Source organism: Ipomoea nil, unplaced genomic scaffold (genome assembly GCF_001879475.1).
Source record: "Ipomoea nil cultivar Tokyo-kokei standard unplaced genomic scaffold, Asagao_1.1 scaffold0268, whole genome shotgun sequence".
NCBI classification, from domain to species: Eukaryota; Viridiplantae; Streptophyta; class Magnoliopsida; order Solanales; family Convolvulaceae; genus Ipomoea; species Ipomoea nil.
Window position 1 is genome coordinate 3337501 of NW_017616696.1, and position 14174 is coordinate 3351674.

Below are 14174 nucleotides of genomic sequence, written 5' to 3' on the forward strand. Positions count from 1 at the left end.
ATTAAATAGGTTTTTGTAACAACTTATTACTCTAAAATGTTAAAATTCAAAAAGTTGTTCAAAGTAATTTTTCGATCAACTTTTTAAGAAAGCATTTTGCATAAAATCAGATATCAGTTAATTTACCAAACACTTTTCTACAACTATGTAATGCTATCAACTAGTCAAACTCACTAACTCAATCAGCTAACAGCTATTTACCAAACACCTCTTTATCTTAAAACCTAAATGCTTTCTCTGTTGGGAGAAAACTACTTCATTTCTCCACTTCTATAACCACCACATGGAGAGGGCAAAATTGACGCTCCAATCAGTCATGCATGACATTCACCTTATCACTAAAATGTTCAACTAGGCTACTTCATCCACAGAAAGTAAAGTCGTCCAGATGTTTGTTGCACTAGGAGTCTAGGACTTGCTTGGAAAATATGTTCCCCATCTTCCACCATGCTTGAGCAATCATAGCAAGACCTCCATTAAGCCTCTACAAATTCTCTCTTTGTTTGTCATGAGCCGATCATGACAAACTAACCACTAGCCTGTCCGGATATAGGTGTCAAAACGGGTTAGCTCGATCCATATGAGCTAAGTCGATTATGACAAACTAACCACTAGACTACCCAAATAGAGGTATCAGAACGGGTTAGCTCGATCCATACAAGCTAAGCCGAAAAAGAGATTAGACCAAGTTACATTTTTCGTAACCGAACACACCACATAATGGGTTGATGGGTAAACGAGTTAGCTCGTCACCCCAATTATTATCAATGATTTAACGAATATTTATGTTTTAAAATATTACATTTTTTTTTGTTTAGTCCAAGATTTAAACCTCTAACCTCTAAGTTAACAATTAATATTATTTCCACAAACACATTAAATTTTTAAAAACTCACATGTATTTATGGCTTAGGGGTTGGCGAGTGGGTTACACGAGTCAACCCGGGTATCACCACGAGCTAAACATGCCCGTCACAATCAGGTTGGATTGGAGAAATCTCCAACTTAGCTCGTCTAAAAATTGGACTAAACGGGCCCATCTAGTCGGGTTAAGCCCTTTTTTATAGCGCCCGAATATGGTTAAGAACCTTCCACCTCCATATACGACTCCAAGTCGAGTTGCTATAATGGGAGCTACACTAATTGTACCCTCGACTAACAATCATATGATTAAATTAATAAATTAATAAGTACTGAAGTATTGCCAACTACTATGTAGTGTGATAACATCTCTATTACCATTCCAAATGGGTGGTCATATGATTGAACCCAGAGGGCATTGATTTTTTTTGGTGATATTACCTTTAAAAGAATCATGAGTGTTTCAAAAAAAAAAAGTAATTGAGTATTAAAATTTGAATTAATGAAAAATTAAGTCTATGTCATGTATTGATTTGTTAATTGGTTAATGACTATTAAATATAATTAATTAATTAATTAATTAATTAATTAATTAATTAATAATAATAATAATATTATTATTATTATTAAAAACTCAACTAATTAAAAAGATTATGTGGATAAAAATAAAGAAGTACACATCTATGACATTTCTCTCTTGTATTGCAAATCATCTCAAGTAAAAAAAGTCAACTCACCTTACAACTTACCAGCATCCCAATTTCAAGGATGAACACAACCTTAGGTTTCAAATGTTGTCAATCTTAATTTCAAAATTTATTGGGAAAAGGGTCAAATACACTCCTATGGAAGTGCAATTAGGCCCCAAACTTTAAAAAGCTCCATTAAATACTTAAACTTCATAAAATCAATCAAATAAGTCCACTTAGTAGGTAACCAATAGGTTATCGGTAACTATACCATCTTTGACTGTCATCATCGCCGTTGACCGTCATCTTCAACCATAATAAAAAAAAGGACACCGAAAATCCAAAATGGCCGTCGACATCGAATGACCTCCTTCACCAAGAAGAAGGCGACTAGTCCCCTTCTTCCAGGAGGAGGAGGCGACGCTTGGTCGCCTCTTCCTCTAGGAAGAAGGCGACCGTAAAACGGACGGTCGCCGGCGAGTGGAAAACGGACGGCAGACGGCGGTCGATTTAACTGTGTGATGTTGAATTACCCGGTATTACCAGTAGAATAGGTGATTGACTATTGGATCTGAATGCATCAAAATGATAAATTTATGTGTTTAATTGAACTTTTTTAAAATTTGAGGGCCTCATTGTACTTTCCTATCATGTTTAGTGGTGCATTTCACCTTTTTCCAAATTTATACTATATTCACAAAATTTGGAGCATTTGATTTAAATTAAACTTCAACTTGTAACATTATCATTCAAATTATGTTTAAAAAATTGTTCATTAAAATAATTTAAGAAGTTTGTGAGACTTTTTTGAATTGGAAGTCATGAAAAAGTCATGTCCAAGTTTGAGAGGCGATTATATTCCAACTTGGAGCAATATTATTGAGTAGGGATTAGTCAACCTAAGTAGATGGTACTTATAATATCCATAAAAAAGTTACTTTTAATTTCACAGTTATTATGAAATTGTCATATTTACTATTAATTTTTAATTTAACTACATTTAATTTCATAAATTTGTTGACATTGTAGAACTTGATTGTTTGGTATGATTTTTATATAATTAATTTTAAATGTTGAGACAGTATAGTAATTTGATAATTTTAATAGTTTAATATTATTTTAAAAACATTCGTAAATGACGACATAACAAATGAGAAAAAAATAATAATTTTCATTAAAAATCTATTAAATTATTGTTTATTGTATTATTTTAAAACATTTTTCAACAAAATGAGAAAATTAAGATTATCAGTAGGCAGTATTTGAGAGAAGAGACCAATGTTCGAACATCCACGACACAAGTGTAGAGATTATATCTAAAGTAGGCACATTCCTTGTCCGCACCAACATTTGACCATGTCTGTTAAGTCATTAAGTTACCGTGATTTACATCCTTCTAAATGCTCTGTCGGATCGTGGGGTTGGGGATTCAACCTTTTGAGAGAAGAAAACTAAGATTATAAAATATCAAATTGTTTTAAAATTGTAATAGATGATCAAATATGGTATGCCAGTAAAGTCTATGGGTTAAATGTTAAAATACCATAATCATCATTATCATAAAACTAGAAGCACTAATGTGTTCCTTAATTTCATTTTCTTTCATTGAAATAACAAATGTATTTCCCCTCAAAAAAACAACAAATGTATTCTTGTGAAAATAATCAAATTGTAAATATCAACTAGTATGTTTATTTATTTTTGCATATGACATTCACAACATCTCGATCAATGTGAGATTAATTTGAATTCAACCCGAGTTGTGTTTATAGATTAATGTTTTCCATCCAACCAAACAACATAAAACATCATTTTCCTTCACCTTTAGGAAAACATTTTCCATGGAAAATGTTTTCCATCCAACCAAACACCCCCTAAGTATTTTATTAAGAAAAAATATTGTTCAAAATTCTTTTACATAATACACTTTTTACAAAAAAAAAATTATATAATATTATAATTTATAAAATAATATTGGAATTCAAACCTTAAATCTTAATTCAAACAAAGAGTTATAATAACTCATAGGAATTATTTTCTATCGAACCGTAACCTACACTTGGTCGGTATCCTTTCACCAACCTCAACTGCTCGTCTACCCAACCAAGAGAGAGAGACAAAGGGCAATGTTAATCGCCCTGCTCCGAGCACCCGACCTATAATACTTAGAGCCCAAGGTCTAGTCCCCCTATCCGAACCTTGTGCGGCGGTACACCTAAAGGCTCCGAGCACCCGACCTATAATACTTAGAGCCCAAGGTCTAGTCCCCCTATCCGAACCTTGTGCGGCGGTACACCTAAAGGAATTAGTAATCTATTGCAGAGAAGGGGAACCTTTGACAGTTTCTAGACACTGAAACTTTAGTAGTTACTCTCTCATGACCTTCACTGAAGCTCGACGTCTACCCAACCAAGAGAGAGACACCAAGGGCAATGTTAATCGCCCTGCTCCGAGCACCCGACCTATAATACTTAGAGCCCAAGGTCTAGTCCCCCTATCCGAACCTTGTGCGGCGGTACACCCAAAGGAATTAGTAATCTATTGCAGAGAAGGGGAACAAGAGAGAGACACCAAGGGCAATGTTAATCGCCCTGCTCCGAGCACCCGACCTATAATACTTAGAGCCCAAGGTCTAGTCCCCCTATCCGAACCTTGTGCGGCGGTACACCCAAAGGAATTAGTAATCTATTGCAGAGAAGGGGAACACTGAAACTTTAGTAGTTACTCTCTCATGACCTTCACTGAAGCTCGATCTCATGACCTCTCATATAGGAGAGGTCACTACATGCCATTTGAGCACAATGTGCTTGACACCCTAACACGGTATAAAATAGAAGAAACTCACTATTTACTACATCAATTACCTTAAAACCTTAATCCAAACAAAAAGTTAGAACATAGTGAATTCAAACAAATTGGTGAAATAGAATGAACAGTGGTCTCCATATTTGTTTTACACAGTGGGAAAACGGAAACTCCCAAATACACAAAAGCCCAAACTGAAAACCATACTTTTTTCCACGTTTGACAGTGAACGTGAATCTCAACCGCACCCTCCTTCAACACACTTCTGCACAAATTAAAGAGGTAGAAAACGAAAGAAACACACAAGAATAAATGCACCAAGGTCAATCTTAACCGTCCATCTCCCCTTCTCAGTTCTCTTCGCCCTTTTGCAAGAATGGTTTCGTGTGCATAGACTTGATCCAAAAAGTATACTCAAATTTTACAGGCAGCCCAGGAAATTTGTAGAGAAACCCAATTTTCTGAATTAGATGATTTTAGTGTGTGTTTTGAGCACGTAGGATATAATAAGAAGAGGGAGAGTGATTGTTTCAACTTCAAGAATGATCAACACAGCGGGGAGTAATAGTTTGATGGCGTCGTCATCTACATCTGGGAACAACGCGCAATCGCCTGGGTTGAAGACGTATTTCAAGACCCCAGAGGGGAGGTACAAGCTTCAGTACGAGAAGACTTACCCTACTGGTCTTCTTCACTATAGCCATGGCAAGACTGTTACTCAGGTTCTTCATCAACTCTAGGGTTAGCTTAAATTCCGTTTTTCTTGCTTCTCGGTTTTGATTTTGAGCTTTTTATCTCAATTCTGCATTCTGTTGGGTAGGGTAGTATGGCATCAAGATTGAATTTTTTTTAGGTTGACCCGTCTATCAAGTTTGGGTTTTGGATTTGAATTGGCAATCTGGTCTCTAATTATTGGATGAATTTAGTGTACTTAGATATGATTTTTGGACCTGTACTGCTTCTGATTAGTTGAGTTTTCAGTGGCAATGTTGACTTATTTATTTGTTTGATGTCAATCTTATTTCTTTAGCCAATTTGGGAATCCAGAGTTGATATTGATTGGAGAGGTTTATTTATAGTGTTTACACTTTTGTAGTTTGTACTAGCTCTTTGTCTAGTTATGCTAATCTTTATGGTATTAGCTTTTAGGTCTCCACTTCTTTTTCAACTAATAGTTGATTAATTGAAGGGCTTTAGTTAGTTTATATACTCTCTGTTAGTTTTCTGTCTAAGCTTTTCCAATTCCACTTAACCAATTTGTGAAGTAAAGCATATGTTCTTTTTGAGTTAGAGAGTAAGCTGCAGTAGCTTGGTGATGATTGTTGACTTATAAGTTATAACCCCTTTGAGTACTTTCAATCTAGAAATTGACAGTGACTTAATCTGACGCTATTTTGGATGAACTTGATTCCCAGGTAACACTAGCTCATCTTAAAGGTAAGCCGATGCAAGCACAACCACAGTCGTCATCGGGTTTTGGTGTCAGCAGCGGTGTTAGGTCCGCAGCTGCGAGGTTATTGGGCGGTGGAAATGGTAGTAAGTCGCTTAATTTAGTTGGAGGGAATGGCGGAAGTAAGTCGGTGAGCAGTGCAACTAGTAGAATTGGATCGTTAGGGGTTTCGAATTCGAATAACTTGGTGGGTAATTCGAATTTTGATGGCAAGGGAACTTACTTGGTATTCAATGTTGGTGATGCAATATTTATCAGTGACTTGAATTCTCGAGATAAGGTATGTTTCCTCTGCACTGAGCTTCGGGTTCTTAACTTCTTGTCTGGTATGTATTAATGTTAATAGATTCGTGTTAAAATGTAGGATCCCGTAAAGTCTATTCATTTCGGTAATTACTACCCTGTCTGCCATGCATTTGACCCAGACGCAAAGGATGGCCATGATCTGCTTATTGGGTTAAATACCGGAGATGGTAAAAACTAAAAAATATATATTTTATTTTCAAATGAACTTCCAAGAAAAGCCATTTCCTTATATGAACTAAATATTTATTTTCGAATTTGCAGTCTATTCAGTGAATTTGCGGCAACAATTGCAAGATGTTGGAAAAAAGCTTGTTGGAGCACTGCATTATAACAAAGATGGTTCTGTTAACAACACGTAAAACTCTAACAATGCTTTAAACCCTTTTTGTAGATTAACTTCTTTAACACATTGAAACCGGTCTCTCCCAATAAGTCAACATCTTGACTACCACAGCTACTATTGAATTCCTAACCTATTATTCGATAACTAGTATGCCTATAATTTTCCCCGTCCTAGTCAGTCTAGTGTCTAAGGTTTGAAGTTCTTTACGTAATATTTTCCTTGCTTTTAACAGTCGCTGTACTAGTATTGCATGGGTGCCTAATAGCGATGGAGCTTTTGTTGTTGCTCATGTAGATGGAAACTTTTATGTCTATGACAAGGCAAGTCCTGACAATCACTAGGAATATACTCGATGTCTTCATGTTAGTTGTCACTTTCAAGTTTGTATTTGCATCAATATCCGATTTATTTTACAGAACAAAGATGGTTCTGGTGATCCTTCGTTTCCAATTATCAAGGATCAAGCTCAATTTTCAGTGTCTCATGCACGGTACAGTAAGGTAGTATCATTTGTGCTTTCGTTTGTTCTTTTTTCCCAATTCCTGAGTTCTTTAAGTTTTTGTTTGTTCTTTAGATTGATTTTTCGTAGTTTATGCAGAACCCTGTTGCTAGATGGCATATTTGTCAAGGCTCGATAAATTGCATAGCTTTCTCAACAGATGGGGCCTTTATTGCGACTGTAGGGAGGGATGGTATTGTCTCTTTCTCGAGAATTTTGATTTCTCCGATTCTTTTCTTTTGCTTTCCGATGCTTTGGTTCAATATTAGTGTATTTACTACTGAGAACTATAAATGAATGTAGGTTACCTACGAATATTTGACTACAAAAATGAGCACCTTATATGTGGTGGGAAAAGCTACTATGGTGCTTTGTTATGTTGTGCTTGGAGGTAAGATCATTGTTCACTTAACTTATCAATATGTTTGTGAATGGATAATAATTGAATCGATTCAACAACAGTATGGATGGGAAATATGTTTTGACCGGTGGGGAGGATGACCTAGTACAAGTTTGGAGTATGGATGAACGGAAAGTTGTTGCGTGGGGTGAGGGACACAATTCTTGGGTGAGTTATAGCGGATCTAGCATGTGTTTTTCTTATTTCCTTTTCCGTTATTACAGCGACCTTATTCTTTTAAGTCTCGACTGACAGGTGAGTGGAGTGGCGTTCGATTCTTATTGGTCGGTACCGAATTCAGATGGCAGTGGCGAAAATGTTGTCTACCGGTTCGGTTCTGTTGGCCAGGTAGTTAGTCGTGCACCGTTATTGACATCATCAAAGCGTATCTATTTTGTAATATTCGATTCCATTGATTTACAGGACACACAATTGCTTTTATGGGATTTGGAAATGGACGAGCTCGTGGTGCCAGTTCGCCGCCCTTCTGGAGGATCTCCGACCTTTAGTACTGGAAGCCAGTCGGCTCATTGGGATAGTGCGTGCCCTGTGGGAACATTGCAACCTGCTCCAAGCATGCGGGATGTCCCGAAGCTTTCTCCGTTGGTCACTCACCGTGTTCACACCGAGCCTCTCTCCGGTTTGATATTCACCCATGAATCTGTTCTTACTGTCTGCCGGGAAGGGCACATAAAAATTTGGATGCGACCAGGCTTTGGCGAAAGCCAAACTAGCAACTCCGATTCATTGTTGGGCTCAAGCTTGAAGGAAAAACAATCGATTTCTGGGAAAGTGGTCGGTTCAAGTTACAAGTAGTTGCCCCCCGGCATCATGAGACCACTCACTGCAACACGGGCTCGGTGCCACCCGGACTGAAAACACATATGACATAGCTCGTGCATTGTATATCATGTCGTGGGCACCACAAAGATTGGACGAAGATTGAAGAGTGCCCCTACCCTACCCTACCACCTTGTAAGTATGAAAGGTTTTCAAAGGAATATTTTATTGACCTGCTAGAATAATTTACATTGTTTGTTGTGAGATTTGTAATTCTTAGTTTTTTTGGAACTTTTCTTCTCCCTTAACCAATTTTTAACGAGAAACTGGCTGGTCGTCATTCATTATGTATTGAGTTAGCCGAGGTATGTCCCGAGACTATTATTTAGAGAATTGTTGGAGTTCAAAGCATGCAAAGTTTGTATAAGTAGTAATTGGATGTACCAACAACACACACTTTTGTGCATTTGTTTACAATGAAGATTGTCGGGTTCCTCTGCTTGTTTTGTGTGTTTTTCCTATGTGTCTGTTGATTGGTTTCAAAAGACAAAACTACACATTTGGAAATAAAAATGTTTTAGGGGTTGGAATGAAATCAGTTTTGCAAGTGAGGGAGACAGAGCACATTTGGGTAATACATACAAAGTGCACTTCTTGTCTCCCACTAAGACTGATTGAGAGAAGGAATATACATTATTGTATGTTTTCCATGATTGTAGTAGTAACATATATATTCTGCATTTTGTTTGTAATTGTTGGGCGGAGGCCGGTAAAGGCTAAATCTGCACCCAGCATCTCAAAAATGTGTGGCGCACTGGTGTGTGGCAGTATAAGGAAAGTTGTATCTTCGCTACTAACTATAGCTTTTGGCGTAGTGATAATCTTGATCTTAACAAATAACAAGTGATATCAGAGTCAAGTCGCACCTAGCGTCACAAGCATGTATGGCGGTTAAGTTGCGCCTTTTATTTATACATTTTGTTTGTAATTGTTGGGCGGATGTCGGTAAAGGCTAAATCTGCACCCAGCATTTCAAAAATGTGTGACGTGTGGCAGTACAAAGAAAGTTGCATCTTCGCTACTAGCTATAGCTATTGACGTAGTGATAATATCTTGATCTTAACAAGTAACAAGTGATATCAGAGTCAAGTCACACCTAGCGTCAGAAGCATGTATGGCGATAAAGTTGCGCCTTTTATTTATTATAGTTTATTGTTGATATATCTATCTGTTGAGTATTGACTTGGTGGTTAAGAGAAAGGCACAAGTCATGTCAGGGATAAAGTAAAGGTGTGGCGGAGTCAATGCTTCTTTCATTGTTGACTTTTTGAAGCTGCTTTCTGCTTTCCAACCATCCAATTAGATTTATGGAGAAGTAATCTTTAGAATGTGTTCATTGGAAATAACTTTACTAAAAAAAAAAAAAAAATTAACTTGTTATCTTTTTTTTTTTTTTTTGAAAATAATAATCAGTGGTATTTCCATTAGAAATAAGTTACAATAGTGTTAGGTGGGAGCAGATTCCAATACAAAGAAGTAGAATGTTGGAAAGCTGTAGATGCTAAAGTATGTGCTAAATAATTGTTTGATCTAGGAATAAAATTAAACGAATAGAAATCAAACGAAGATGTAGCTGCTCTGCGGCTATCAATTAGCATAGCCGATGTACGAACGAACTGTAGATGGTGGTGAGGTAAGGTAACGCTGGAGCATCAGGCAATCCCTGTATAACTCTATAGACCGTTCGCCCTGCTCCTTAACCATGACAAGACTTCCTTGCATGCAAATGCCTCGGCCATAAGTGGTGGAAAACAATTCGAGAGAGGTGCACTGAATGCTGAAACATACCCCAGTCATATCGAGAAGGATTGCTCCAGCCGTAGCCTTGCCTGTCTCGTGGAGGAACCCGGCGTCGACGCGGCAGATCCTCAGTGGTGGCACGGTGATCGGTACAGCTGGTGCGGCTGGCTGTACGTGAGGCAGTGGCGGTACATCGGCAGTACCAAGCTGCTCGGTTAGTGGCTGTGCGTTGGAAACCAGCCGAGATCGATGCAAAGCCTGCATGGTTGCGGTGGCCTTAGCAAGTAATCCCCTTGGCTGCGGAAGAAAAGCGTCCCAATCCGCTCCATTCCGTACTCTCCAAATATGATATAAAATTGCTGCTCAATCCGCTCCATTCTGTACTCTCCAAATATGATATAAAATTGCTGCTGCATATATTATCTCATTAGAGTCTAGAACATTTAGAAGTTCACTGAACCAAATATAAAAAATATTTGTCATATTATTGGGAATTGGAAGGTTGAATTGCTCCCATATGACTTTTGCAGAATCGCACAACACTAAAGCATAGTGTCCTCATGAACTATTCCGCACATGACACAATTTGGATCCACATAACTCTCTTTATAAACAAATTTCTAGTAGTTGGGAGGATATTACTAATAGTTCTCTAAAAAAAGATTTTCCATTTGGAGATTCGAGTCTCCATAGGGCGAACCATTTATTAAATATCCCGTCATTGTCTTCATATATAACTTGTTACCTATAAATAATTTTACATATTTTTAATTACGTTTTAAAAAATGACATTCTTAGTTAACCTAATTATTCCGAAGTCAAAAGCTTCATTACACCAAAGGGCTCTTAGTGATTGTATATTTATTTGGTTCATTTGTCATATTTTAATATGTAAATTTTATTTTATTTTATTTTTTTTAAAAAAAAAGAGAATTGATATGGTTGTGTCATATTTTAATATGTAAATATTATTTTATTTTTAAAAAGAGAATTGATATGGTTGATATTTACCTTTAATAGAAGGTCTAAACTTGTGTTAGACGGTCTCACGTAAAGGTAGAAAAAGTATAATACTTTTGAAAAAATATAATATTTTAAATTAAAATTTGATTGGGCATTGTTGCACCATCTGAACATAATAACACAGTTTCCAAATGAACTAAATCACCTTATTTTATCTGGCAAAAAATCAGATAAACCCCCAAAGTGGAGCAAACATAGCTGCAACTGAACAGAATATCATAATGTTCAAAATAGCAAACAATCAACCATACCAGATCAGAGCTAGACATCAATCTCAAACTGTATACTCACTCTAACATATAAATGGTGGGGATTATGATTCTAAATAGAATATCCAACTCTAACTGCAAACTCATGGTTGGGACTTCCAGTCTGGTTACTGGGAAAATGAAAGTAGAATAAAGCATTTACAGAGAGAGGTGGCAACAACTCTCAGAGTCTCTTCACTCCTCAGCAACATCATCAGCGCTGATCTTGATCTCCAAGAGACGCTCGACTGGCTGTCTGCAAATAGGACATCGGTTCGTCTGAAACCTCAAAACTTTTGCGCACCCACTGCACATACACTGCATCAACAAATAATGAATCAATGTTTGAAATTCTCCCGTGTTTATAAGGTAGTATCTGTTCTATACTTTATCAGCCCAAAGAATCAATTGGAATGGTAACAGAGGTGCCAGTAGTTTCAAGATTCGATTTTTTTTGCAGACAAAGAGGGGGTATGTTGAGGACTGAAAGCATACCATGTGGCGACAAGGAAGTACAGTAGTGTCGCGGGGTTCAGATAGGCAGATGACGCATTCCTTCCCGGGATCATTTCCATCGAACTCACCTTCTTCATCAACCGAATTTCCAATCCCGTATATCTCCTGCAACTCATACCTCATGCCATTCACCCACAAAATCTGCTTAACTATCCTGACATGAGGCTCGCAGCTCTTCTCAAACACTGCCTGAGTTATCTGAGAGTTTGTCTGACCAGAAACCGTGCACCCATCCACCGTATCCCTCTGGCTATCTCGGGATGCTTCTGCCTTGATTACCAGGGGAAATACATCCATGTCGCCTTCCTTCGACAATTTCGCTTCCTCGAACATTGAAAGGTCAATGCCAGTTCCACATGGCTGTCTAAACTTCTGAGCTAGGCCTCGTTGGAACTGCACTGTCACTGGTGGAAGCAAAGCTTCCATCATAGGAGTCACTATGCAGTCTTCACCTTCTTTCGCAAAGAAGATTACAGTCATGCTGCATGTAAAAGGAGAAAGTGAAATCTGTAAATCGGCCATTGATAACAGAGAATCTTGGCATATTTATTTAGTTCCAAAGGAAATAAGTATCAATGAGCTAAATACAATATACAATTATCCTCTGCAGATTAACAAAGTTGAAAGCTTTTTGCCATTGCTTTCATATATCATATTACATTCAAGCAATCACAAGAAATACATAATTAAGCATAAAGAAAATTTGCAGGCATGAATAGCTTAATTGGTTCCTATGCGATAAATTGTGGATAAAATGCAAGATCAATCCTGACAGCCGCATTGTGGAAGTCCCACCCAATATGGGCTTAAATCCTGTACTTAGGACCTTTTTGGTAGGCTTCAACTGTAAACTAATTCTTTGCGGAGCACAATTATATTGTTTGGTGAGAGAGAATTTATATTGTTTGGTGAGAGAGAATTGCAATTCCACGAAATTTAATTTCCTCCATTTGTGGAATTGAAATTCATATGGCTCTCCCTATGAATTCCAATTAGGTGGTGAATGGAAAGGGAAAAAAAAAAAAGAAGATGAAATTACAACATTACCCTTGATAATATTATTATTATTAAGGGCATTTTAATCTTTTCCTTTCAATTCTTATAAATTTTGTTTTAGATCCATTGATTATATATATTACAATGTAGTATATGTTCAATATACTTTTTCCATCTCTTATAGCTCAAAGAATCAATACCTCACCCTCGGCGGCAACAGTGTGGAAATTATGTCCAAAGTAGGCAGATTCCTTGTGCATATTGACATTTGGCCCTGTCCGCTGAACCATTGAGTCGAGTCACGGTGATTTACGTCCTCACAAATACTCTGTCGGGCCGAGATGTGGGATGCCCTTAGGGTTAGGGATTCAACCTTTTGGGAGAAGAATCAATACCTCACCACCAGAGTTCGATCCCTCAAGGAAAGTCACAAAGGTGCCAACTGAGCACAATATGCTCAGCCAATTCCTATAAATTCTCTTTTTACCCTAATTTGAATTCCTACTTTTATTCTATCCCCACGAAATTACAATCTAATTCCCCTTCCTTCCAACCAAATGCCCGATTAATTCTGAGGTCGAAGTGTGGGGCCAATGGACAAGCATAAACAAAATTTAAAGAGAAATGAGAAGAAACGTGAGATAAAGCGATACATACCTTCCTGGAACGGTGGCGTCAAAGGTGAAACAAACGAGGTAGTTGCCAGGGTTGGCCTCGTCCGCCTCGATCCGAAGCGTCTCCTTCTTCAGATTCACATCATTTCGTATCGTCACGGCTGTCTGGTGCTCCACATAAGGTGCCGGCGGGGCCATCACGGGCCCGCACGGGTACCGTCCGTTAACCAAATTCGCGTCCATGCGGAACGGGTAATACGGCGGAGCGTTGGGGTTTTGGTATTGGGGAGGGAAAGGCGTCGCCGCCGCAAAGAGGTAGCGGTTGGAGCTGACCTCCGCCTCCGCCGCCTGCGGTGGAGGCGCAGACTGGTGGTCCCTCCCACTGCTGCCGCTCCTCCGCCGGCCGCTGCTCCCGGAGTTACCCATCGTAATACAAAATTCTTCTTTCCAAAATTCCAAGAAAAAAAAAACCCAGACTTTATTACTACTAATACTGAACGGGGATCACATAATGAGGAAAATCACTTCTCCTTTTGAAGTTGAAAATCACAAAAAAAGAGTTGGAGGAATATGAGAGCAAATAGACAAAAAGGAGAAGGTGAAGCAATTGACAATGACGTATATCAAGTATATGGTGGAGAGAGAGAGAGAGAGAGAGAGAGAGAGAGAGAGAGAGAGAGGGTGGAACAGGAATATTAGGAGAAAGAAGAAGATGGAAGGGATAATGGGATTACATAAAGCTCCACCCACACCACACCACACCACCATCAATGATCGAGGGGAAGAATTTGGGTACAGCCTACTGCCTACAGATACAAACAGTAGTGTAGGATCGGATGGAGGA

At 38.1% G+C, this 14174-nt stretch overlaps 2 protein-coding genes across 5 annotated transcripts; one reads left to right on the forward strand and one right to left on the reverse strand.

The window, feature by feature from the left end:
- The first annotated feature begins 4554 nt into the window (after positions 1–4554).
- LOC109148680 (WD repeat-containing protein 20-like) lies at positions 4555–8482 on the forward strand. Of its 3 annotated transcripts, none has more exons than XM_019296418.1 (11): positions 4555–5077; positions 5771–6085; positions 6170–6278; positions 6373–6466; positions 6687–6774; positions 6871–6954; positions 7044–7146; positions 7257–7344; positions 7416–7521; positions 7609–7701; positions 7777–8482. In XM_019296418.1, the coding sequence occupies exons 1-11, from the start codon at positions 4898–4900 to the stop codon at positions 8167–8169; spliced, it is 1653 nt and encodes a 550-aa protein (XP_019151963.1). In that variant the 5' UTR covers positions 4555–4897; the 3' UTR covers positions 8170–8482. The 3 variants fall into 3 exon arrangements, with proteins under 3 accessions (XP_019151963.1, XP_019151969.1, XP_019151971.1); XM_019296424.1 differs by having other exon boundaries at positions 4556–5077; positions 7053–7146; XM_019296426.1 differs by having other exon boundaries at positions 4952–5096.
- Positions 8483–11012: 2530 nt separating this feature from the next.
- On the reverse strand, positions 11013–14174 carry LOC109148704 (probable E3 ubiquitin-protein ligase LOG2). Of its 2 annotated transcripts, XM_019296450.1 has the most exons (4): positions 13374–14174; positions 11700–12201; positions 11395–11522; positions 11013–11351 (listed from the first exon to the last, which is right to left on the reverse strand). In XM_019296450.1, the coding sequence occupies exons 1-3, from the start codon at positions 13754–13756 to the stop codon at positions 11400–11402; spliced, it is 1008 nt and encodes a 335-aa protein (XP_019151995.1). In that variant the 5' UTR covers positions 13757–14174; the 3' UTR covers positions 11013–11351; positions 11395–11399. The 2 variants fall into 2 exon arrangements, with proteins under 2 accessions (XP_019151995.1, XP_019151990.1); XM_019296445.1 differs by having other exon boundaries at positions 11013–11522.

Coding starts and splice junctions, on each gene's coding strand:
- LOC109148680 (XM_019296418.1), top strand. CDS start 4,898: ATGATCAACACAGCGGGGAGTAATAGTTTGATGGCGTCGTCATCTACA. Junction 6,086..6,169: donor ACTTGAATTCTCGAGATAAG/GTATGTTTCCTC, acceptor GTTAAAATGTAG/GATCCCGTAAAGTCTATTCA. Junction 6,279..6,372: donor TGGGTTAAATACCGGAGATG/GTAAAAACTAAA, acceptor TCGAATTTGCAG/TCTATTCAGTGAATTTGCGG.
- LOC109148704 (XM_019296450.1), bottom strand. CDS start 13,756: ATGGGTAACTCCGGGAGCAGCGGCCGGCGGAGGAGCGGCAGCAGTGGG. Junction 12,202..13,373: donor GACGCCACCGTTCCAGGAAG/GTATGTATCGCT, acceptor TTTTACATGCAG/CATGACTGTAATCTTCTTTG. Junction 11,523..11,699: donor TACTTCCTTGTCGCCACATG/GTATGCTTTCAG, acceptor TTGTTGATGCAG/TGTATGTGCAGTGGGTGCGC.